This window comes from Heloderma suspectum, chromosome 5 (assembly GCF_057233095.1).
Source record: "Heloderma suspectum isolate Gila_16-S chromosome 5, 16-S_ref, whole genome shotgun sequence".
NCBI lineage: Eukaryota > Metazoa > Chordata > Lepidosauria > Squamata > Helodermatidae > Heloderma > Heloderma suspectum.
Window position 1 is genome coordinate 154,609,563 of NC_139462.1, and position 26,923 is coordinate 154,636,485.

Below are 26,923 nucleotides of genomic sequence, written 5' to 3' on the forward strand. Positions count from 1 at the left end.
CACCCTTGCTCATTGTGTATCCAATTTCTTTTAGATTGCTCATCATGCAGCAGTTCAGATGCTCTTTTGGAAACAGGGTGTTTTTAACCTACATATTTCTACAGTCAAGTCTGAACCTAGAACAATGGACTAACGACAGCAAAAAAAGTAGTGGGATTAGTGTCATGAATTTACTGAGGATAGAAGTAGAATGCAGTGGCACAATCCTGAATTGGTAGGGCTGAATGTACCATGTCAAGCTGCAGATAAGGAATGCCATGTTTTGAATGCTCTCCCAGATCAGAAACCCCATGCAAGGAAGAATTTAGCCCAGTCCTTTCCCTGCTGTTTTCTACTTGCAGGGATTTTTATATTTACCGTAGAACAGTAAAAAAAAAAAAAAGTAACTCTCTATATGCAGCCTGAAGTGGTACATTTATTCTACCACTGTATTATGTCATCTAAACAAAAGTAAAGTATTTTTTTATTAGAACCTGTTAATATACACCCATGTTACTAATTTGCAGCACATTGATGGCTTGAAATGAAAACAAAACAAAGGTAGCCGTGTTGACTGCAAGAAAAAAACCCAAAATCCATATTAGTGCTCCTGTAAATCCGAGGTCTTGACATTTCTTTATTAGACCAACCAAAAAGATCACAAAAATGTGCAACCTTTCCAGATCTCATCAGGCAAGATGTTACAAGAAGCAGGGTTTTGAGATCTAGAAATCTCAAAAGCTTGCACATTTTTTGTGATCTTTTGGTTGGCCTAATAAAGGAATGTCAAGTCCTTGAATTTACAGGAGCATTCTAGATTTTGTCTGCCTGAAGGTAACTTTCACTATCACAGTAGACCAAGGTAATTATTTACAGTCTCCCAATAAAGAGTAGGATGGGGTATGCTACTCATAGGCAATTAGCAGATTTCATTCTATATCCATATTTTCTATATCCTCTTTAGTTCCCCTTTTTGAGTTTACAACAGGGGTGGGCAACTTCAGAGGGCCCAGGGGCCCACTGAAATCGACATCACCACCTGAAGAATTGTTTCTTATCCCAAATTAGTAAATAAGCTGAGTTAGATATACAGCAAAGGTCTTTTACTGTAAACTGCATCTTGGATAACAAACAGTTCCTTCCAGGCAAGGAAGCCCACAGTCTCACCATTCAAATCCTGGGATACAAAGCTACATATTGGCAAGTAGGTGAACAGCTTATCTCTAATGAAGATGTATGCTCTCCCTTCACCCCCATTAACTGTAGTATGCCAAACTATATTATCCTAAAAATTTTAACCATTAAGACCAAGACTTTACATTGTTTGTTTGTCTTTAAGGCTAGGGGATAAACCCTGCAGAATTAAACTTGCACTCTGGGCACTTGTGGTTTTTTTTGGTATTGTTTGGAAACTTAGGTCTTACAATTGTTATTTTTGTCTTCACGCTCTAAACAAATATTAGCCCCTGATGCAATCATTAAACGAATGTAGTTTACCTGTACCTAAGATTGGGAGTTTCCTACCAGAAAAATATTCCATACTTGGGCCAATATAAAAGAACTACAATAAATCTTTTCTATAGGTACCTGGGATTTCTCCAATTTCTTTTCTCCAGGTTGCATGGTAGCCAACAGATGTGACTGCTATATTTTTAGGTACACTTGTAATTTGAGCTACTTCTTGAGTTTCGTTTCTGGCGTGGTGGCTGAATAGGTATAATTCCATCACTCACTTAGCATTTCCATTTAGCAGGGAAGTAGAAATGGATTCACGTAAATCAGAGGTGGGCAACTTCAGGAGATCTGGGGGCCATTTTGGGGGTCAAAATAAGCTGGTTTTCAAAGGGTCAAAAAGACCACAAAATAGCCATTTTTAAAAATTGTTTGTTTTTACAATTTTGGGAGGTGATGGGGGCCACAGTGGAACGCAGCAGGGCTGTATGTGTCTCGTGGATCACAAGTTGCCCAATCCCTGACTTAAATCAAGTCAGGGGTGGGCAACTTGTAGGGAAAAATGCCATAACAGATTGAGATCTAACAACCGGTTGCATGAAATGCTAATTTAAATTAATGCAATTTTAACATTAATAGTATATAAAATATTGGGTAAAAATAGCGTTAAAAACAATGTGTATCATTTTATTACAAGTCTTCTCTATTTTAAAATTGTAGCTTTCAAGGTACCAACTAACTATTAACAACCTTCAAAGATAATTTAGGGACCTTCCTCTTTATAAGAACTATTTTGAGAACAATCACTTCTGATGTGTTGCTACAGCTACATCCTAATAGTTTCAACTGAAGTAATTTTTAAGAACAAATTTCTTGCTCCAATTTTGGCTTGGTTCACTTATGAAGTTCCAATGGATGTCATGCTAGATCGGACAATGTGTATGAAACTGATGTGGCATGAAAAAAAACATGTATGCCTGCATTTCCTCCCCACCCCCCTCCAATTGCTCAAGCATCAAGCCAAATACCTTGCTATTAGTCAGTGGCAAATTGAGATGCTGAATATTTGTAGGACTATACTGATTCACAGTTGTGCAAAGTAAAGTCCCACTTTGTTAAATGTTTGTTAGTATTTTGAAAAAGCCCATGCTTTAGAAATGTAAAGCTTAGCTCAGGGGTATGAACAATTATAAAAAGTTACCAATTCTTAAAATTAAAAGCACTAAAAAAAGAGGAAATGCCACAAATGGTTTTATCCAAGGATAAGAGAATCCAGACTTGAGTATGTTACATCACAACATTGTTTATTATGTGACTTTTTACAATACAAACAAAAATACAGAAATGCAGTATATGAATACAGCTAAATGGAAAATGGTGTCTTTTCTCAAGAGGCCATGATTCTCATTTCTAGAAGACAGACTGCACACAGGTAGAAACAGGTTGGTAGTTAACGCCACATTTATTCCTAGAAATGACCTATAAATGCATTTTCCTGCTACTTATCATAAAATGTAAAAAGGGAGTTAAAGGAAAAGTTTTATTCACTGGTTCCTACCGTATGAAAGAAACTACATTCTATTTAGCAGGGCCAATATAAGGAAAAATATCTAAATTATATGTTATTACAAAAATGAAGCAGTAATGAATTTTTTTCTGGCTAAAGTAGTTACTAAATGAGAATAGCATATATTTAAAGAATCCAAAACAAAAAAGGGTTGTTATAAAAAGCTTTTAGGTGCCCCATAAGCCTATACGTTTGTCTTTCCATGTGTATTTTTAAACAATGGAAGTGTCAAAAATAGGGTCAACTGTGTTAGACTAAATTACATTATTATATATGCTGCATTGAATGGAATTTTTTATAATAGAAGTATAGTTTGTATTATATTATGGCAATGTATCCTTGTGGAAAACCTTCCCAAGTCCTCGTATACTGGAATATCCTGTAAACAAATCAAACCACCAGAACATGATTGTACAACAGTAAAATGTTATTTAGCATTAAAATTACTTTTGTTTTTAAAAAAGGGTACTTAGAGCTGTTTTGTTTTCCTAAGTATACAACACCCTAAACAATTCAAGGCATCTCAAGTGCCATCAAAATTAACAAAAAAATTTGTCATGCTGTTAAATCCATAGATATGGATACAACTGGTGCAAGACCGGTCAAACAGATCCAACACACACTGATGTCCAGGCTGGAATATTGGCAACTAATACATAACTGGTGGTCAGTAAGTACATTTAAAATATCTTCCCTTTCTTCTTGTTCTTTTCCAAAGTTCTGTAAAAAAAAATACAAACAAGAATCATTCTGATACATTTAGATGTGATCTTTACTTGTTTAGGCACAGCACAATACTGTACACTATTACACTCTTCACAAGCTTGTACAGTATTTTGTGTTCTTTGATTTGGCCTAATAAAGGTATCACAGTAATGGATTTTAGTATTTTTCTTTCCGATTATCATATATGCTGTCTTGGGTTGCAAATCCAATGTGCCTAAGCCCACTGAACTAGCTGAGTCAAAATTCTCCATTTCCAAGTAAGCACGCATAGGATTGTGCTGTTGGTTTGGGACAAGACAGAAAGACCAACAGTTAAAGAGACTTCTCTCCCAACTCTCAAATCTAAATATGAGAAATTTAGCTGCAAAGTATAAATAGACTTTGCAGCTAAATTTCTGAGCAGAGCAGAGCAAAGCAGAGGAAGCTGCTCCAGCTGGTCCACGAACTACAGAAGCAAACAGGCTCCCAGAGAGCGAGCGACCAGAGCGAGTGACCAGGGGGAGCAAAAAGGAATTGGCCAGGGGAGTTGCAGTGGTAGAAGAGACAAAGCAGACAGAGGCTAAGAGGTAAGTGGGCTGCAGGAAGCCCAGGAGGCTGTCTTTTATTCTTCTGAGTAGCTGTGAGCTCACCAGGTGCTCCTGAGAGCTCCAACTGAATTGGGGTGTGTGGCCTGAGTACTCCCAGCAGCTGTGGGCAGGAAGCTTCAGTCTGTTTCCCGCCTCCCAGCAGAGCAGAGAAAGCTGGTCCAGAGACTACAGATGCAAGCAAGCTCCCAGAGAGCAAGCTCCCAGAGCGAGTGAACAGGCGGAGCAAACAGGAGTTGGCCAGGGGAGTTCGGCAGGGGAGGTCAAGGGGGAGGCCCCTAACATTTTTTAAAATTATTTTTCTTGTAACACATACTTCCATACCAGTGGGACTCTGCTTTTAACTTCTAGTGAGTAGAGGAGCAGGCACAGGCTAGTCTAGAATAATCATAAAGCTAGACACAAAAAGGGATAAGAGGCTATGGAAGAACAAGACTCTCCAGTGGTGGTGACCTGCCAGGTATGTGCAATGCTTGTTTTCTTGCCTGAGAACAACATGGCCTACACCTGCAACAAGTGCAAGTTGATCACGCTGCTGGAAGAAAAAGTAAGAGTACTGGAGCGGCAACTGTTGACCCTCTGGGGAATAAGAGAACACGAAGAGTTCTTGGACAGAAGGGTGGAACTACAGCAGCAAAGGGAAGACCAGAAGCTTGAAGAGCAACAGCAAGCTGAGGCAGAAGTGAGAAATGCTGAGGTGAGGAAAAATGCAGTAGAGGATACTCCTTGGAAAAGGGTGACAGTTAGGAGAAGAAGAACTAGACGCCACTCTGCGCCAGTGGATGCAGTGGAGCTGTGGAACCGATTCCAGGTACTTGAGGATGAGACTGGAGGACAGTCTGCAGAGGAAGAGTTACAGGGAAACCTGCATGAGAGTGAGCAAGAGGCTGAAGGCCAGTCACGCAGAGGCGATGAAACCCAGGCCTACAACAAGAAGAAGAGAAGAGTAGTAGTAGTGGTGGGAGTCTCCTTGCTGCGTGGGATCAAAACCCAAGTATGTCGTGAAGACCTGTGGACTCACCAGGTATGTTGTCTCCCAGGAGGACAGATTAGAGACATGACTGAAAGGTTGCCTGCACTCATAAAGCCCACTGACAGGTATCCCTTTCTTCTCATCCATGTGGAAACAAATGAAACTGCCAAGCGGAGCTACAAAGAAATCACGTCAGACTTTGAAGCTTTGGGAAGGAAACTCAAGAACTTTGGGGCCCAGATAGTCTTCTCATCCATCCTTCCAGTAGTCAGAAGAGGGATAGAAAGGGAACGAAAAATACTCCGGGTGAATGACTGACTACGAAGGTGGTGCCAGAGCGAGAGATTTGGATTCTGGGACCACAGGCTATACTTCCTGGAAGATGGGCTGTTGGCAAGGGATGGGTTGCACCTCATAAAGGATGGGAAGAATGTGTTTGGTCACAGCATGAAGAACTTCATCAGGAGGGCTTTAAATTGAATCCTACGGGGAAGGGAGATGTAAAGTTGGGGGTAACAATGGACAAAGGCTTATGCACCACAACGAAGAGAACAGCTCTAATAGCGCCCAATAATAGTCTTCAGAAACATGTAGGAAGAAAACCAGACTATGAAGCACATGGTCTTCGATGTCTATATACTAATGCCCAGAGTATGGGAAACAAACAGAACGAACTTGAACTCTTAATACAAGAGGGAAATTATGACTTGGTAGGTGTAACTGAGACTTGGTGGGATGACTCTCATGACTGGAATACAGCAATTGAAGGATATAACTTGTTCAAAAAGAACAGGAGGAACAGAAAGGGAGGTGGGGTTGCACTGTATGTGAAAAATACATATCTCTGCACAGAAATACAGGAGGATGAGCTTGGTAGCCCCATCGAGAGCATCTGGATCAAAATAAATGGAGCAAAGAATAAAAGGAACCTGGTGGGTGGAGTCTACTACCGGCCACCCAATTAAGGAGAAGACGAGGATGACACTTTTGAAAAGCAAATAGCCAATGTTTCAAGGAAGCATGATGTAGTAGTAATGGGGGACTTCAATTTCCCTGATATTTGTTGGGAGACAAATTCTGCAAAACATGGCCCCTCCAGAAAATTCCTGACTTGTGTGGCGGATAACTTCCTCCTACAGAAAGTAGAGGAAGGAACTAGAGGATTGGCTATCCTTGACTTGATCCTAACCAACAGAGATGACTTAGTGGATAAAGTAGCAGTTACGGGAACTCTGGTGGAAAACGTCCATGTTATACTTGAGTTCTTGGTTCTAAGAGAAGCAAAAGCCAAGTGTAGATAAACACGTACCCTGGATTTTAGGAAAGCTGATTTTAATAAACTCGGAACAATGATAAGTAGTGATTACTCCAAGCCAACATGGATTTTTCAAGAACAAATCCTGCCAGATGAATCTGATCTCATTTTTTGATCAAGTCACCTCCTTTGTGGACTGTGGGAATGCTGTAGACATCATATACCTCGACTTCAGCAAAGCTTTCGGCAAAGTGCCCCATGATATCCTGATGAGCAAACTAGCTCAAACTGGGCTAGATGAAACAACAATCTGGTGGATCCACAGTTGGCTACAGAATCGGACTCAAAGAGTGCTTATCAATGGGATCTTCTCAAACTGGGGAGAGGTAACGAGCGGGGTACCGCAGGGCTCAGTCCTGGGCCCAGTGCTCTTCAACATTTTTATTAATGACTTGGAGGAGGACCTGCAGGGAATGCTGATCAAATTTGCAGATGACACAAAATTGGGCGGGATAGCTAATGCTTTGGAAGACAGAAACAAAAGTCAAAGTGATCTGGATAGACTGGAGTGCTGGGCAGAAAACAGAATGACATTTAATAGGGATAAATGCCAAGCTCTGCACCTAGGAAAAAGAAACCAAATGCACAGTTACAAGATGGGGGATACGTGGCTCAACCACACTACAAGCGAGAAGGATCTTGGAATTGTTGTCGATCACAAGCTGAATATGAGCCAATAATGTGATGTGGCTGCAAAAAAGGCAAATGCTATTTTGGGCTGCATTAATAGAAGCATAGCTTCCAAATCCCGGGAAGTACTAGTTCCCCTCTACTCAGCACTGCTTAGGTCTCATCTGGAGTACTGTGTCCAGTTCTGGGCACCACACTTTAAGAAGGATGCAGACAAACTGGAGAGGGTTCAGAGGAGGGCAACAAAGATGATCAGGGGATTGGAAACAAAGCCCTATGAAGAGAGACTGAAAGAACTGGGCATGTTTAGCCTTGAGAAGAGAAGACTGAGGGAGATATGATAGCACTCTTCAAGTACTTGAAAGGTTGGCACAGAGAGGAAGGCCAGCATCTCTTCTCAATCATCCCAGACTGCAGGACACGGAATAATGGGCTCAAGTTACAGGAAGCCAGATTCCGGCTGAACATCAGGAAAAACTTCCTGGCTGTTAGAGCAATACGACAATGGAACCCATTTCCTAGGGAGGTGGTGGGCTCTCCCACACTGGAGGCATTCAAGACGAGGCTGGGCAGCCATCTGTCAGGGATGCTCTGAGTTGGATTCCTGCATTGAGCAGGGGGTTGGACTTGATGGCCTTGTAGGCACCTTCCAACCCTACTATTCTATAATTCTATATAATGGGAATTTTCCAGGCTAACTGAATACAGAAAACAGCTCATTTCTCATGGCAAGGTAATCAGCCCCCATGATGCACCATTTTATCCAAACAGGCAGGGAGAAGCTCACATATTTAGTAATTACATTTTAGTCAGACGTTCCAGAGAATGTGAACGCTTTTTTCCGCACCTGCATGTAATTCCTAAGTTTTGCTAAGGTCTAGTATTTTAAGATCTAGAATTAAGATTTCCAGTAAAGTCAAATCTCCTTGTCTAAGCATGTATCATTGCCCAAACTTTAATACTGAGGTCTTCAGACATAAGATAGCCAGATATTCTGGTAAAAAAGAGGTAGAAGGTTCATAACTCAGCCCAGATAGGCACGTAGTTCTTAACTTCCACAGACACTTCATTTATGTGGCTTGCTTAGATTCTGATAAAGGTATATGCTAAATGCATACAAAACAGTAATTGCAAAAACTGCACAGATAAAATCCAACAAGTGACTATGTAATATTGTATTCCTAATTCGGATGTGCTGCCCTTGCATGTACATATGGGGCCAGAGCATCATTCCATGTGATGGGTCAAATCTGTATGGTTCAAGATCATAACGCTATCAGAAAGAACTGTGGTAAGACCTCCAATTACCTCGAAGAATTCTGTTGTTCCAAAATCCGTTGCTGAGTTTCCCAGTTTGCCTTTTCATCCTCAAACTGGCGGCGTTTTTCCTCCAGTTCTTTGTGTTGGGCCTCCAAGTTCTTTTTCATTTGCTCATGACGCCGCTGGAGCTAAGAAATAAGAATGCAAACACGGCAAACTACTCACCTGTGCTGAAGGATGCACCATTTTGCCAATAATTTATTCAAAATAATGTCATTACTGCATTTCCTACATCCTTGCAGTACCCCTACATAGGCTGTGTATTACAAGAGAAACCTGCTTACTCTTGTATCTGAGGCAAGAGTATACACTGCTTGTTAACTATGCAGTGTGGCTTATTTTTCCTCAAGCAAGCCACCTTGAGAACCCATGGTTTTTTGTTGGGTTGTTCAGGGCTGTTAACAAGCCACCCTGAGGAAAATGCCCTGGGTTCAGACAACATACCAACCCATAGTTCAACAAACAACCACAGTTCAACAACAATCCACACTCAAGCACTGAGTGTGGAGACTGCCTCATTGTTTTGTGGGGAAAAAAGTAATCTTTTGAGCTGGATAGGAAAAAATGCTATTTGCAGTCATCTGTGTCTCATGTTTCATGTACAATTGGTATACATGTCTTGAGCCATTGGGATAGGTTGGACTGTAACATCTTATTTATTAGCTTGATTGTAAATATTAATGAACTCAGTCTAATTTTATCAGTTTTATCAGTTTGCAAGAAGAGTACCACATTATGATTGATAATTTCAAGAAGATCAATGTACTACTTATATAAGCAGTATAAAAACCATCTCTACAAAAATTATCTTAATGATCACACTACAAGAGAGGTACTAGAAAGAGCAGAAGACTATACACATGCATTTTTGGAAGTACTTGCCTTAAGGTTAAAATCATGACCAGGAAATCCACAATGTGAAAAGTCACTCGGAATGATGTGTGCCAACAGTTGATGGGCACAAAGGGATAGGGATGTATTGATCATCCACATGTATACTCAAATGATTCCTCTGGGAATCCACTTAGAGCTATATCTTTTGAGGGGCATGTTCAGAGTGCTAAGTGAATACTGTTCTGTAGTACAAGGATTTCTAATATTTGCTTTATCCAGATGGTGGTATACAGTATAAGCTCTCTGTCACAGGTATATGTACCTCAGCTTCAGAGTCCTTCAGTTTCTGAACCTTTTCTTTGACCTTCATTTCAAAGACTTGCTCCATTTCCATCTCCATTTTCTTCATCTTTGCCACATGCTCCCTTCGTTCTTCTTCCATTTGTGCCAGGGGGCTCCTGCCATAAACAAAAGCAGACGGTTGGTTATTCAGTTTTCTTTTGCAAATATGTGATCGGTTGAAAGTCAACAGACATACACCAAATGGAAGCAAGCAACGTCCTGACAGTGAAGTAACCCAAGTTAACAGGTGCTTAACTAATGATGGTGATCAAATGCTTCCTCATTGTCTTGTACACAGGAAACTAATGTGAACATCTAGTTTACAAAGAGGATGAAACCATGTGACGGGGGTCTGTGTTCCACTTACAGTGGTACAATTTCCAGGGAAGGACACATTGTGAATTGGGGAGGTAGTGAGCTTTTAATACCACAGATGTGTCTGGTTGCACATTTGATGGGTTAGCTCATGATAAATTATTGTCCAAGGCTGCCCATCACAGTTTTATATAGAACATTCTTTCTCAGTGAGTGTAGTTTGGGACTAGATAGCCTAGATTTCTGCTACTACAATTTTATTGAGCCACACGTTTTTATTGAGATCTATATTATAATTTATGAACTTGAGCACACTCCGGGGGAGAGTGGAGGACAGGAAGGCCTGGCGTGCTATAGTCCATGGGGTCACGAAGAGTCGGACACGACTTAACGACTGAACAACAACAACAACAACAACATATTGTAATTTGCTTGTGGTGTTGAAGTCTCTGACATTAATAGATTTGGGTGGTGCAATGGCTTGGAATAGTCCATAGCTAAAGGAACAAAGCAGTTGCAATCCAGATTCTGTGAGGGACTGGAATGCTGTCATTTGGCTGGGATCAAAATATCACAGTGACAGTCTAAGGGCTTGTTCTGCGGCATATGGAAACCAAGAGACCAGAGGAAAGGAGAATGAAAGGAAAGCTACAAAGTAGGCTAGGCAAGGCAAGACTGAGAAAGAGGGATCTGAAGGAAAAGTAGGCAGACTGGGTAAAACTGGAAAGAAGGATTGACAGTGGCAGAAAGGATGTGGGCAAGAAGAGAAGGCTGGGGAATGTGGTTCAGGTAGCAAAGAGGGCACTGTATTGTTAGATCCAATGCCTAGACTCTTGCAGGGGAATTATGCATTCTGACAGGAGGAGGATTATGTACGCCACCTTGGGTTCCTCAAAGAGGAAAAAAGGTGGGATATAAATGTAATAAATAAATACATAAATAAATAAACCCCAAGGGTGCAATGAGGACAAAGAAGAAGTGGGCAGTACCAATGGGGGCAACTGAATTTCTTATTGGTTTGAACTAACAAGCCAATTGTTTGGCTACAGATCCCTAAGAAAATGAATTACACCATGAAATATTTACAAAGAGTTTTCAATCACCTCCTTGAAATGCTATGGCAGCTGCACTAGGATTAGGCTTAAGGGGTAGCTGCGGCTAAAAGGGGAAGGGGAAGAGAACCTACAAACTGTATGTGTGCATGCATGTGCAGAAGTGCACACAGGCCTCTAGGACTCTGCCAAAAGTTCTAATTGTATGGTTAAATGGACAAAGCTGTGGTATTTAACTGACCCATTATATTCAGTCACATGTATTTAATTTCTTTCTTTAGCTACTGAATCCATACCACACACACGTTCAAATACCAGAATCTACTTTAGGTTACAATCTGAACATGCTACATCTATATTATCTGAGAAGGAGAAAACAGGGAATGTGCCCAATAATATGAGTGCACTAAGACATATATTTATCATCACTTGTCTGGACATTCATGTGACACAAAATATGAAAAAATAAAATGTAAGTGAAGTAGCAACCAACCAAATCCAACATTTACTCTACCACCTAGAATTACGTTAAACAGACACTGACATTTCTTAAATATTTTTCTTTAAAAATGTAATTACAGTAGAACCTTGGGCAGTATGATCCCAATTAACTATTTTTAAAAAGACCCAGGCATGTGGAAAGGAATTTATCCCTCATCACTTACAACATCCTAGGCAGTGGCCAAAAGGTGCCTGTAATATTTCCTCAAGCACACTGAGACAGCAGTCTTGGTTGCAGTGGATGAGTTAGTAGGAAGCATCAGTTTCTCAGCAATTCCTCTTAGCAACTTGATTGCTAAGAAACAGATTCTCCACTCCCTGCCAAAATACATTTGTAGAGATAGTCTTCTAGAAGATGTAGAACAATTTTGTAATGGCTCACAGAAAAGCCACTCCACTGAGAATAAGTAAAGTTCTTCATCTGGTCAGCATGGATCACCGCACAAGGAATCTTCGTGAGTGAGCTAGAAAGAAGCAGCAAGTGAATTCAAAGTAGTTTACAGAGGATGGAGGAAGCAATGGCAGACTGAGTTTAGGGGTTTCAAAAGAGCGGTACTGGGAAGCTAAACAGGAGGCACAGGTGAGTAAAGAAGTCAAGAGAACATTGAAGTAAGTGATTATTTCCTGGAAGCAGCCTCTGTGAGTTCATATGTCTGAGGTTCTGATGTAATAATAGTAGTTAAGCCAAACCCAAGTTTATTTGAAAGATTTTGTGCTTTTATCTAATGACTAAAGGCAAGAATTGAAGTGCTAATTAAAATTATTGCAAAGATTGTGTGCATATGGAGAGACAGGCAATTTCTACTGTAGTTTAATTTCAATGGGACTATGTTACCTTCACTGTAATAAAGAAAGAAGCACCTTCCATGCACTATTGTCAGTACAGCTATTACCATCACTAGAACCTGGCAAGTGTTTTAATAAGCAGAATGTTATTGTAAATTTGAATGCTTATATATTTCTCTAAATGAATGCTGTTTTTTTTAAACCCACACACTGAATCTAGGGTGTTTCCAGTGCATGTAAATATGCAGAATCTGACCAATTCAAATATGAGAACTGCTCAGATTTTTTCAAAATAGGGCTTTCCTTTCATACTGAAGGAACAAGTATTGCAGAACCTAATACTTAAAATAATATATCAATTCTGGAATGTTTACTAAAGCTAGTTGCATTCAACAAACATAAAAGGTCTGTTTGAGTGTTACGTTCTGGAGAGAACTCTCAACCTAGTGAGGGTATCTGGCTCTTAGATGCTGCAGAAGAAAATTACAAATGAACTGGGTTGTACCATACACGAATGTGGTATCTCCCAGACCCAGAAGGAGATTTAAAGGCAGGTGGTCAGGTAGACACAGTGTCCAAATAAAATGCAGTACCACCCAGTTCACATAACTACTTCCTCCCCATGGTGAGGGGATGGGGGTGCATTCCCAGCTGATGCTCATGCCAGGTTAACTATTCTCTATGGAACACAACATCAGATCAGAATGAAAGATGAGCCTCTGCAAGCCATTTATATGATACCTATACATATGCCTTTCACCAGCACAACAACTTGATCATTCCAGTACATTCAAATGCTCTGGAAATCATCTACAACTTTAAAGGCAAGAAATGAATTTGACAAGTTCTTGAGGAGCATTTTGTACGCAATGTACTTTTAAGTACTAAAAAGCTGCAAGCAGTGGATTTCATATCTGATAACAGCCGAACTGACCTTCTACTCTTTTTGTGAATAAAAGTACTCTCAGAATTTGTCACTAAAAATATTTAACTTTGTTAGGGAAGTTTTTGAATAAAAACATTAAAGCAAAACAAATGCAAGAGGTGAAAATAAAGTTTAAAAAATTACACTCAACATTAAAAGCCTTGTTTGTTTTAAGCCTTTTGTCTTATGGTTTTTGAAAAATTTAAATGACCACTTACATGCCTTCAACTGTGTCAAATCTAAAAAACAAAAAATACAGAAGCTTAGCGTGCTTAAATAAAACCACAAAAATAAAAAGCAATAATTAAAAACGCAAATTTATTATGGATTTGAAGCTACTTTGGTTTGTATGCTCCCTAGAAGCAAAATGTCCACTGTGAAGTGACAGATAGTTAGTTAAAGCTAGGTGAATTTCGGTTTTCAATATTCTGTTAGTCAAGTGCTCCACACAATTAATGCAGACCTGGTGTGCAAAGCTTTCAAGAACTATTTACCTGTATTGGTATGCAATGAGTAATGCATGCTTTTTAAATGGGAATTTAAATATTTTAGTGACATTCACATAACTTCTCAAAACAAACACCAATTCACAACTGTCTCTAAACCTATCCTACTAGTGTGCATGTTCAAAGTGAAGTAACTGATACTGCAGAAGTCCCATTTAACTGGCCAGCAGAGTCTCAAGAGGCTTTTCTGAAAAAAATACTAACTATAATTAAGTTCAGATAACATGGCAACTATTAGTTTTTTTCCCTGTATTTTACATGTTCTTTCAGCTTTATAAAACCATTCAAACTATTTCATAAATGCCTTTAAAGTCCTACAACTCCTCTGAAAGTTTCTGAACTAAAAAAGGAAAACATTTTAGACTTTCACAAGAACTGGTACAAACTGAACAAGTTGGAAGCCATCTAAACTAGGCCCCATTTTTTACACCGCGCACCTTCATAGACTCAGTTTTCTTCTCCAAATGCCTGTTCCAACAAATTCTACTCAGTGCGCATAAGCCGAACCACTTACTGAACAATGCCTAGCAGCACAAGCGCATATTTTGAAGCATGTTGCACCATATTCCATAGGCTCAGGAAGGCTTACAACAACTCTGACCTGACATGTGCAGCTCTCCACACCTCAATTGTGTGAGCTTTAAGTCTTGTACAGAGCTATGAAAAATCTCCTTCCCCCAACATTTTACCTTAGAAGACAGCTCCCATTCTCCACAGCATGCACAAGAACACATCCTCCAGGTCTTAAACACAAGAAACAACCATAACAGTTTGCTAGCACTAGCAAAGTGCTTATGAGAGGCTGAGAATCCTATTTGATGCTCCCTACACAGTTGCTATCAAGTTGTCTTGGTGAAAACACTAAGTAAGGGAGGACCTGTACAGTTGGTACATATTTTGCTGAACTTTATTTAAGAATATTTATATACTTCCCATTTTTAAAATCCTGAAGCAGTTTACATATGCTGAGTTGCTGAGTGTAGGATCCTGATTAGATTGCATCACTGGAAGCACAGGTACAACAGTGGTAATCTTAGCAGGATCACATAATTATTCTGCCCAACATTTTTAATACCCCATCAGCCTTTGATATCCCTTTACTAAGAAATAACAAATGCTGAAAATACTCAAAGACCAGAGCTAAACCCAAAATAGATGTAGGAGTATTGATCTGGATTCATTCCCTTTTGCCATATATTCATACTTGATGCCCATGATCTCCTGATCTGGCTTCCCCCGAGTCTAACTTAAAGTCCGAAGTTTTAGTTCACTTGTCAGAAAAGGGTTACAGGATGCCAAATGTGGATTTTGTCAAAGACACAAGGTCTGTTGACTTTGCAAATCAAAAGTCTGCCTTAGTGGAGGACACTGTTTGCTAGAGAGATTAGTTGTTATTCCAGAATACATTGTTGTGAAGAACCAAATTATTAATATACTGATCACAGGTATATTGGGGTAAGGCAACATAATATAGGACCACTCCCCTAAAATTAGTTTTAACTAGTTGGAAACTCTTCAGCTACATCCTCAAGGTAAATGTGAAGATGCTGGTCAGCAGAAAGTACTGCTGGTGCAGACTTCTTGGACAAGAATATTGTTGTCTCTTGAACTCAGCAGAAAGGGTCTGCTAAAGGATGTTTGAATTAAGTAAAAGGTTACTTCAGCTTTCAGTAATCCTGAACCCTACAAAGCATGCTCTATGTATTAGCTAATAATCTATTTCCTAAAGCAAACTCACATTCATAATTTTAATATTTACGTAAAAGCTGACTTATGTATCCCAAACTAAGATATAAGCTTGTGCCAGAAATGTGGAAAAGTGTGCAGTGCCTCATCCACAATGTTTGAATAAAGCAGGCCAAATTTTATTTGTATGGAGGCAGTCTGCCTTTTATAAAGGAAAGATCCCCACGCTGCAAGTTGGACAACCTGAAAGGCCACGAATTGTAAGAGAACTGCTTTTTCTCCAATAGAATAACTAAAAACTATGGCAAAACTCGCTTGGGATTTTTAGTAGTTGATGAGAAGCCTACCAGAACACTTAAGATACACTTGGCTGCAGAACAGACTCATTTTTATTCACCTGTTTACATCTGGTGAATTTTATAGTTACTGCTATTGCCATCAAGAGTCAAACCACCACTCTGTTGTGTACCTCTTTGTGTTTCTAAAAGGCAAACAATTTTACCTGGAAAAGAAATTATCTCTCATATACACAAAGGAGTACCTACTTTTTTGGTTAAGTTTAATTATGCTGAATGGAAATTTTGTGGAACTAGTAAAATGTGAATTTGCAAGGCTGCAGGACTATGACACTTAGGGTCAGTTTGGGTGTCGCAGTAAGCCAGGGCTTCAGCGTATTGGGATTGAGTGAGCTGATGGAGGTGGTGTGGATTGCTCCCTGCCTCCTCCACCGGTCTGCAGTGCTTCTAAGCTGTATTTAAAACAACAACAACAACAGCCTGCTTTTTATTTGTAAGATGGGCTGAGAAAGTAGAGATGGAGTGCTTCTTCCATCCAAATTAAAAAATAATAATTGTAGGCTAGTAACTTTTGGGGGCTTATTAACAAGGCTGTTATGTACCAATATATACCTTACAAAAATTAATATATGCAACAAGTACTCTAGCTCCTCTATAAATAAAGATTCAATTATTCCCAACAGAATAGAGTCCATTAATACTTTCTGTATACCCCGAGCACAATATATAGCACATTAAGACCTAGCTTTTGATTTTGTTCTATTTGTACTCTTCTTCTGCATCATGTAATTCAATGTAAATTCCCTCTGCCTGTCAGGAAGCTTAACCATAGGGTATGCTGATACGTACAAGAGTAGATAAATATTAATTTCCAGTTGAGGCAACAAGTACATATCAATTCTAAACAGATATTGAATAGCTTTTGGAACAAGATGGAACCATGTGGATAGCACTGAAATATATGAAATCAATTAATCGCAGTACTACGTGATTATACCCAATATTGTAGGTCCTCAGTGATATGGAGAATCAGTGAGAGATCTAATGAAATCAACAACAAATATTTCCATCACTGTCTAGACCAGTCATCCCCAACTGGTGCCCTCCACCACTTGTGTTGGACTCTGGGATGTATGAGAATTGGACTAAGGGATGCATGAGAATTTTGTTTTTGCTCACAAAACATGCGAGCATGCTCTGTTCAAAGCCCTGAACACGACTACGGGCTGCACAACTTCCCCAGTTCAATTTGCACAGCATTCTTGATGTATGCAACTTTCACACATAGACAGAATCAGCCCTGCTTTACTCTATGGAAGAAAGCTGTACAAATTAGGAAATCTGGAGAAATCTGTGCAAATTTCATGTTCAATCACAGCTCGATTTGTGCAATTTTCCCTTTCGCACAGAGCGAACAGCGATCTGAAATGCAAATGGGAATCAGGTATGAGACGAGCTGCAAGATGATGATTCGAGAATCCTAACAATCTCAAACATTGCTCGTTTACCCATCCCTAGTTGGACTGCAATGGCTGTGCTGGCTGGGAATGATGGGAGTTGCAGTCCAACACATCCAGCAGGCACCAGGTTGGCGAAGGTTGGTCTAAATATAAACTCTCCACCAGGTGAAAAAAACTGCCACAGCCACAACATAAGGCTAGAAGCTAGGCTGGAAGTGATCTAAAAACTCCATGTCGTCCAGGCGAGACTGATACTATATGGACTATTAAAATTCTCTATGAAGAACTTTTTACTTTTATCTAAAATCACCTTCCAAAAAGATTGAACATGACCATTTTCTGAAAGGTGCATCTGCTTTTAGATACTGATATTGCTCTCACCTTACTGGTGTCAGTGTCCCAGTTCATACATTACCACAGGTGGCCCTTAAGCAGATGCCCACAATTCCAGTTGCCAATACGTCAGGGATAAGTGCCCAATACTCTCTGGCAAGGACTCGCTACAGTCTCCCTTTGTTTTGCAGTTCAGAAAGCGGAAGTAGAAGCAGGGATTTTTTTCCTTCTCCAAACTACTACACAACACTCTGCCTTCTCTATACTCCAACTCAAATGAGAGAAATCCTCCTTCTTTCCTCTCTGCCAATCCCCCCAGAGTACTCTGAATACACCCAAGGTCTGGGGGGCAGGACATGGCAGCAAGGACAAATGGGGGCTTTGCTAATAAGTCACAATGATACTTGTAAACCATTGCCTTTCTGATGAGCGGGCAGGCACCCCTCCCTTCTACCACACACTTCAAAGAATGTGTGAACTGGGCTCCCAGAACCAATGCCCAATCACGCAGAGGTCTCACTTGTGTGGTTCTCCTCCCCCAACCTTTGCGGGTGATAAACTGTGTGAAAGTGTCATTGTACAAATGGACATCCTTGAAGAGCCTCCACATCACATATTCTTTGAAGTATCTGGTGAAGGGAGGGAAGTTTGCTATTCCACCATTGCCTGAGGGCCACTGCTGGTAAAGTATGAAGCATGGCATGGATTAATGAAGATGCAATTCCTCTCATTTCTCAAGAACATGAGAAACGAAGTCACCTGAAATGGTTCCAAGGTGTTATAGGACACCCCATTTTTACACTCTGCCTTAACAGAGGCATCCAAATCAGACCAAATGTGAGCAATTTTTTCCACAAATGTGTTGCTCAAAAAACCAAGGCCCTTAGCTCAAACTAAGGCTGGGCTCTTGCCATAGCCAATGTTCAGGATGTTACCATATCTTGTAATGCATACTGAGGGAGGAGGCCTACAACTCTCAGCAAGAACACCCCACACAATTCAACATCTTGATCTTCCAGGCTGGGATAGGCCAGCAGCAGTACCTCAGTGTGTATATACAGCACTATCTTCTTGACTCAACAGCCACTGGTTCTGCTCTGGACAGTGTTAAGAGGTCATGGCATACTGGTCAGTAACTGCTGGTCCAATGAGGCAGCTCTGTTCTGCTGATGATCATAGCTCAGTGGTAGAGCACACGCTTCGCATGCAGGAAGTCCCAGGATCTATCCTTGGCATCAAGGATCAGGAAGCAGGTGATAGGAAAGACCTCTGCCCGAGATTTTGGAGAGATGATGCTAGTCAGAGCAAAGACTGGGCTAGATGGAGAAACAGTCTGACCTGGTATATTGCAGATAACTATGTACCACCTGTCTCTTACACCAGCAGGCCAGTCAGAGTAGTAAATATTATGCAAGTCTTACTTGGTAGATTCACAGCTCTGCCTATGTGTGTGTCTAACACAGATGTCAGGATAAAAATGTAGCAATTATTAAAATAGGTATTTTTCTGGATAGATCAGATAAACACATTCCTCTAGTAACATACTCTATAAGTCTAAAATCTGTGAACCCAAGTAGCTACATCTTGGGTGTGTGCAATATTGTATGAAAACCCAATTTAGCTGAAATGCTGCACTGTTGCCTCTCTTTCCAAAGTGGAAAGAGGATGGGATGACAATTTGATAAGCAACTTCCATTCTCCCCACTGCATTTCAAAGCACCACACACACACAGACACACACACCAAAAACAATTAAGTTTTTAAAAGCTGATGTAGATCATTAAAATAAGTTCACATCACTGTACATAGAAGCGATATGAATATAGCTAAAGTTCACCAAATTTCAACTGGTATTCAAGCAGTTCATCTACAGCTTTGTTATATGTAATGTGTTAAAAAAGAAGATCATAGCAATGGATCAAAAATTAAGGATCAAAAGATTAGGACTGCAATCCTATACATACGTATATTGGAGTAAATCCCACTGAACTCAATAGGACTTACTTCTGAGTAGATATGCACAGGACTGCACCATATAGAATAGTCTTCCCCAACCTGGTGCCCTCCTGATGTTTTGGATTACAACTCCCAGCATTTCTGACCATTGGCCATGCTGGCTGGGGCTGATGTGAATTGAAGTCCAAAAGATCTGACTCAATGGCAGAATATATAAACCAAAACCAATTTCCCATAAACTTCTGAGAAAAGCCATAGTGCCACCTAAGCTACCACTTACTTTGTTAACTGCCCTTTGTTTTTGTTGTTGTCAACTCCGTTGTAGGTAACAGCTGCAAGTTTTCTGCTTCTGTAGTTTTCATAATGGACATTATTAGTGACGTCCTTCAGGTCTTGCATGTGAGTTCTATTTAAGAAAAGGGACAACTTGTCAGCAACTTGCATGTCTTAAATAGCATCAGATAAATGCAATATTAAATTTTAATAACTAAAAACCTTGATATAGGGTTTTGAAATGTAAGTATTTGTTTTTGAACAGTGATTTACTGTGCTTACAGAAAGATATGTAAATGATTTCATATTTGGAAAATTCTACACAGGTATACCCCAAGGGCAAGAAACAGTGATATTCTGTAGATGCACTTAAGATGCAGATCTGTGGATCTTGCCTCTTAATATCAAGTTTATTTCAATTTATATACTTCGGATCAGGGTTTAAGGCTATGGTTTGTTTGCCTCAGGCCTTGATGTCAAAATTCTAGGCCTCCACATCCCATCAGTAGATATATCAAATTCAAATTCCCAAACATCCAGAGATATTAACTGCTGACTTTTACAACTCCCAGGCATTTGAGAATAAGTTTCCCGTTGTTTGCATTGTGTGGTAAGAAAATCTAACCAGTCAATGACTTACATGGAAAAATATTAACATAACCTAAAATCAATCACTTCAACTGAAAAAAGAACTCCAACAATTATGCACAATGAAAGGGCCACTAAGGCACAATCCTATCTAGATAGGCGGCCGCCTCTGAACTCGGAGGCGACCACCTATCCAAAGCAGGGCAGGAGAAGCACAGAGGGGATCGTTCCCTCCATGCTTCTCCTGCCCTGCCTTTTTGGCTAGACAGCCGGTTGTGGCTGTCTAGCTGGGGGAGGACGGAAGCAGGGAAGGAGGCTGCTGTACGACACATTTCCGCCCTCCCCGCTCTGGAACGCCCTCAGCCACGCCCCTCTTTGGCTGTTCCGCGCTCCTCTTGCGAGCACAGAGAACAGGCTGTTCTGCGTTGCCTCCGAGGTAGCAGGGAAATGTGGGGAGGTCGGTTCTCCGGGAACCGACCTCGGAGCGCGGGCTCTGAGGTCGGTTCCTGGATAACATGATAGCCTATGGCTGTCTAGCCGCTGTCTAGCAGCCACAGGATTGCTCCCTAAGTACACCCAAACACACTTCTTTTCGGACACAGTTTTATCATTTAACCAAGGGTTTCTGTTCTAATATATCCCCAAAATGAATGAGATAGTTTTGCCATATTCAACAGGCTTACAAGCAGATAGCTAGCTCTAGTCTTCCAATGTGGTCCAGAGGTTTTAAAGATATAAAATCAAATGTAGACAACTTGTTACAACAGCTAGATAGGCCATTTGGACTTTGTGATAGTGAAAGAAGTATGCAATAAAAGCAAAGGATTCTGTAAATATTTTAATTTAATATCCTATTGTGAAGTAAAAAGAATATCTCTAATATATAGAACTGCAACAGACTTTATGGTAATTAAGTTTTCCTCCATCTCATTTAGCAAAAAATCTATTTCCCAAAGTTTATTTCCAAAATCAATGCTGCACATTATTTGCTTACCTTATCAACATGTTCCTTAGAATTGTGAAGTCACAGTGTTCACCGTTTTCCACTGCAGGAGAAAAAATGTTGCATTTTTATACAGGAAACAGACATGTTGTAGCAGCAGGTGGGCTGGGCAAAAGACATGGAAGCCAGCTCTCTGCTTAGCATCACCACTACTAACTTTGAAGAAAAGTACCAGAAGGTGAGGTAAATCTAGCTATCATTTTTATGTTGGACTATTAAGATGTCATTATATGTATCTTTATGTTAAAATAAAAATATACAAAACTATTACAATAAAAATATTGCAACAAAAGTGATATTAGCTGCCTTGAGTATGCAAATGGAAAAAAAGAATATAAGTCAAACAAGTGAAGCCCTGCAACAAAACATTGCAGCATAAGAGTACTTTGTCCAGGGTTCCAGCCACTCTTAAATTTTTTTTCTCCATTTTGATTTTTTTCTGGAGGATGGAGTGGACACATTTATGCCTAAACCCAGCTACATTAAAATCTGCGCAAACAGGGACAAGAGGGGAGGGGGGAGGGCATGAGTCAAAACTGGGAAAGTTCATTCTGGTAACACTAAACATCTGAACTCAGCTAATATGTCCTCCATCTACTGTTTCTTACTGTATGGAATCAACATAGTAATTTTAATCAACAGATGGAATGCAACCTTGTAAATTTTGAAATTTTATTTAAGTTTGCTTGTAATAATCATTATATTGTACTAGTTACTGGCTTGTCAAGTAAGATGAAAGGGCGGGGATGGAATCTTCCAGTTCTTTCCTCTGCTACCGCTACTCCATTGTACAAGCTTAAAAGTTGGCCTGACCACATTTCTTGCACCACTTGCTACAACAGCAATAGCCTCAGTGATGAATTTGTTCAGGAGATGTGGTGAAGAGTGGTTCTTCTACCCATCTCCTGTCCATCATAGAGACAGGGATGATTTCCCACTGCTGACCCTACCTTGTTACTTCAAACTGGCTGCACCTTCCTTCCCATTAAAATGAGATGTCCCCTTTCCAGTCCCAAGCTACACTTGGGTTGAGGTAGAGGAGGAAATGTTCTGTACTGCCTCTTCCTCCTTCACTCTCACATGAGCCTGGCTCCCTCAGTTATCATTTACAGAGTAATAATGCTTCGGAGCAAGGCATTTAAAAGATGTAACTTAAAAGTACAAGCGTCTTGCCCAATTATGCAAATATTACACTAACTTTCTATGAACTTACCTTCTGCAACACCCCAAGGATATTGTCTTCCTCTAACTCTCTTGCCATTGACTTCAATGATAGTATTGCTACCTACTACAGCAAGAGGTAAACGGTCCTACAAGACAGAAGAACACACTTTTTTCTTGTATAAGGTACTGACAAAGCTGATCAGAATACATAATATAATTCTTCTGAATACACATAATTTCCAAGTTGGATATAAACAAGAGAAGGAATTTCTGAAACGTTACATGCCCGGGGTCATAACTCAATGGCAGAAGACAAGCTTTGCATGGACAGCATCCCAGGTTCAGTCCTTGCAATCTGTACCTAAAAAGCATTCAGATAGCAGGGCTGGGAAAGATTTCTGACTGAGACCTTGCAGAGCTCTTGCCAGTTGGAGCACATGATCCTGGACTCAATGGTCACGTGTTTTTGTAATTACTAGCTTTCCTAGTTCTTCACATTAGATTAACCTCCATAAGACAATTCCCCTGTATTACACCAACAAAGAACTGAAACAATTTACCACCACTATCCTAGATAAAAACACACACACCTCCCTTCAAAACCAGTGAACGAAAGGAGAACAAGGCCGGGCAAATGAATGAGGAAGAGAAACAATGGGAGGTTAACAATCTTCTGAAAAAACTAGTTTGATATGCGTACATTTTCATGTCTGCATTGTATATGACAATATATCAGTCACCAGGGGGTGCAATAGGCTCTCTTCAGCACTTAAATTTTAAATCTTAAGTATTAAAAGAATCCAATTCATAGAAGCAGAATGGCAAAGGAGCCAGTAGGTTGAAAATATTACATCTCATTGAAGCTATGCAACAGCATTTTTAGACTTAATTAATACGGAAATAAAATTAATTTAATGCATCAGTGACCACTTTGATACTAGAAATCAGGTATGAGCAATGCTTTTATCTCAACTTTTATTTGAAGTTGTAACATGTTGCTCATTCACATAAAGAAAAAGGCTGCTTCCATTTCCATTTTAGATTAACCACGGTTTTAGTGTGATGTCTCAACTGTGGATGATCTTAACAGTGGTCAGTGAAAACAAGCCAGATTCATAAACTACAGCTTTATCTTGGCTTGTTTCAACTAGCCATCATTAAGATTAACCAGTTTGTCTGGGTTTGGACAACACAGCAAGCTGTATTACATCTAAAATAAAAGTAAAAGCTTCCAAGCCCATAGTTATGGCTGTGCCAGGGGAACGGGAAGAAGTGAACAAAACCAAGGCTTGTTGGTGCTTATTCTTGAAATGCTAAGTTATGGTTTAGTGTTACATCCAAATGAGGCCTCTATCGTCATCATAAAGTTTATGTCCAAATGTGGCCGCTATCACCATAAAGTTGAAGGGAAATCTGATGTTTAAAAACATGTTTATCCTATGAAGTACTTCAAACACCACTCATTATGAAATATTCCCATGAAATAAGCAAATATGAAAAATGGATTTGCATTTTTCAGGGGTCATGACCAAAAAATAAATATCTTCTAATTCTCCAAGTTGTTAAATACTATATTGTGTGCGCGCTTTTTATATTTCAGATACATAAGGGACTTGGCAGGATTCCGCTTATGACCTGGACCCCCTGAGCAACTCCTTAAGGATCTCTTGCCTCCTTAAGAGTCCCACCTTCCTTCTTTTACCTTCCCCTTTCCAATAATGTGGGGTTTAGGCTGCAGGCGTGGGGTGATTGACACTCTAGACACAGGGTTTAACCACAACAATATTAAAACAAGCAAATTACAACTAAAGGTATTTATAGAATAGAGCTGAGTGATACAAAAGGCATTAAGAGAAAATAAAGGTTGCAAAAATGCAAGTTCCTTTACCCTAGCTGTATTTAGATTTCTCCGGGCTGCTGCTTCTTCCTCTCTCTTCAGGCTCTGATCTCCTTGACTCTGCTCTTACTGCTATGGTCTTTCTGACTTTCTTTTTATACCCTTCTCCCCCAAAACCAAAAGTACTGCTTCAAACCTGAACACATGAAACTTAACTGGAGAAATGAAAAAGAAACTTAACTAGGGAAATAAAACTACTCCTCTCAGGGATAACCCCTCCCAACAAAAGACCCCTCTAGGTCTGACCTTTTCCTTGCCTCTGTAGGCCTCAAACCTTCACAGGACTGGAAAGATCATTCATTTCAATGAACAATACTGCTGCCCTTGCATAACTTTTTACTGTTGGGATGGAGGAGCTTCTGGCATATGCTTTAGTGGGTTATGTATAAAAGGGTTTCCCTGGTGGCTTCACTACTGTGAAAAGTTCTGCATGTACTTCCCTTTGTGGAATAGCTCTCTTCACTGTAGTGAATGGGAAGCCCATTTGTACAGAGTTCTGTGCAAACAAAATGTGTGCTTTATGTGAGGGGCAAGTTCTATTTGTGAATATTTTGCTTCAAGGCATTTTTTGTACCTTTATCTTTTTAACCAGCTTATTTTCTTCTTCATCATCTGTTTCTGGGAATTCATATATTTTAATTTTGTGCTCTTGGATTTCTTTCATTATCTGAAAATAAAATAAAAAGAATGAAACAATGATTGGACATGCTTATGAAGCAGGGTGTGTACTTTCTGCTTTCATGCATAAATTACATTAATCCCCAATGAGGCTTGGAAGTTGAATACCACAATCCCATGCCAGAATATGGATACAATTTTTCCACTCGGGATTTACAAGATGTTTTTGAAAAACAGCTTACATATTTGTCATTTTTCAGACAAACTTGCATTTCTCAGTAAAATTTCCTCACTAATTTTTGCTATTGTTTGTGACAGATTAGCATACAGGAAGTCAGAGAATGAGAAAAATAATGAATCAGAAACTTGGGTATGTCTGCTTTTCTTTGATGGGGTTCCTGCTTGATGCTAGCAGTTTAAATGATAACAATTCTTTGCAAGATTGCTTGCATTTCAGCTCACTGAAGATCTTTTGTTAAACTCAATACGTTTTACAAGTTGAACCTGTGCAGTCAGAAGCAAACCACTGCCGAGTTTACTCTCAGGCAGCTATGAATAGGACAGCAGCCATACCCCGTAGTGGTTTGTTTTGGATGTCTGTTTCATTATGGAGTTTTTAGCTCCTTTAAGTATAAATAATAGAAAAGCAGGATATCTCTTTCATCTGTCTCTCTTATGGGAACATGGCAATATATAGAAAACTAAAATTCGTGTGCTAGCCCATCCTGATGTACCCAAAACAGCACCATCCATGCAGAACAGTGAGGTTTTAGCAGGCTTGGGATAATCCTGGAATCTTTAGAAAAACATAGTAAGGGGGGAACCCCCAAAATAGCCCAATGAGGACTACAACTCCTGTCAGCACCAGCCAGCATGGCTGATAGTTAGGGATGATGGGAGCTGGAGTATAACAACACCACAGGTTGCCCATGCCTCCTCTGGGTGCAAAAATGCACCTTTGATTTGAGTGTGTTTATATGTACAGTATACACAGGAATTATTACTCTCTCATGCTGTTCATTGTCTTACATAAAATCTTCATATTACATATTTTGAGTGAAACCATATCTTAAAAAGTGTTTTCACTCCAAAAGGCAAAATATTCATATTGGGTTTTCCTAGCAAACGCCCCAAATTTCCAGTTTTTCTGTTGGAAAAATGAAAAGTGTTCGGGGAGGAGTCCGTTTTACATTTTTTTCTGTTTTTCCCCCCTTGGCCTTCACATCTCCATTCATACGTTTTGTCGCAAGTCCTGCTTGTTCCCTCTATCTAGGACCACAGTGCTAGCAAATTTAATTTATATGTAAGTGGGAAGTTGCCAACAAAGTCCAACTCATTTACATTTGACTTCAAAACAGGATACAAGAGGGACTGGTAAAAAAAGATGAAAAGGAAAATCAAGAGGGTCAAATCCCTCCAACGTATTTGGGGGATACTCAAAGTCATGATAGTAGAAACTCATCTAGAATGCCTACCATAGGTCAGGAGTTATATCACCAACTTCAAGAGCTCACCAGTGTGGTTAACAAGCAGTGTCAAGGAAGATATTAGAGCAGGATAACTTCAGAGTGCCTGGGGGCCAATTTTGCCCCCCACCCTCTAGCGGTTGCACACACACCCTGCTGCTCCCAGAAGAGCGCAGCGTGCCATTAAAACAAGGTGTATGCTCACTGTGTGCCTTGTTTTAAAGGGGAAATGCTGCTTTTTTGCTGAGCCACTGAAATTCAGCAGCAATTCAATGGTGACCCTTTGTAGGGGAGGAGGGGACAAAACATGGTGGGTGACATTTTGCCAGCCCCTGTATTACAGAAAGGAAGGCTTTCTTCAGAATATGGAAATCTT

At 40.0% G+C, this 26,923-nt stretch overlaps 1 protein-coding gene across 6 annotated transcripts in view; it reads right to left on the minus strand.

Moving 5' to 3' along the window:
- Window positions 1–2,714: 2,714 nt before the first annotated feature.
- SEPTIN7 (septin 7) overlaps window positions 2,715–26,923 on the minus strand; it is an 82,586-nt gene continuing 58,377 nt past the window's right edge. For 3 of the 6 annotated variants that reach the window (XM_084857878.1, XM_084857877.1, XM_084857879.1), the window contains exons 7-14: window positions 25,038–25,130; window positions 22,616–22,712; window positions 21,394–21,445; window positions 19,819–19,944; window positions 13,520–13,540; window positions 9,703–9,838; window positions 8,535–8,674; window positions 2,715–3,718 (exon numbers count right to left, since the gene is read on the minus strand). In XM_084857878.1, coding sequence (XP_084714004.1) covers window positions 3,679–3,718; window positions 8,535–8,674; window positions 9,703–9,838; window positions 13,520–13,540; window positions 19,819–19,944; window positions 21,394–21,445; window positions 22,616–22,712; window positions 25,038–25,130 — 705 coding nt within the window. In that variant the 3' untranslated portion in view covers window positions 2,715–3,678. The remainder of the gene's footprint in view (window positions 3,719–8,534; window positions 8,675–9,702; window positions 9,839–13,519; window positions 13,541–19,818; window positions 19,945–21,393; window positions 21,446–22,615; window positions 22,713–25,037; window positions 25,131–26,923) is intronic. The other 3 variants (XM_084857881.1, XM_084857880.1, XM_084857882.1) reach the window with 1 other exon arrangement.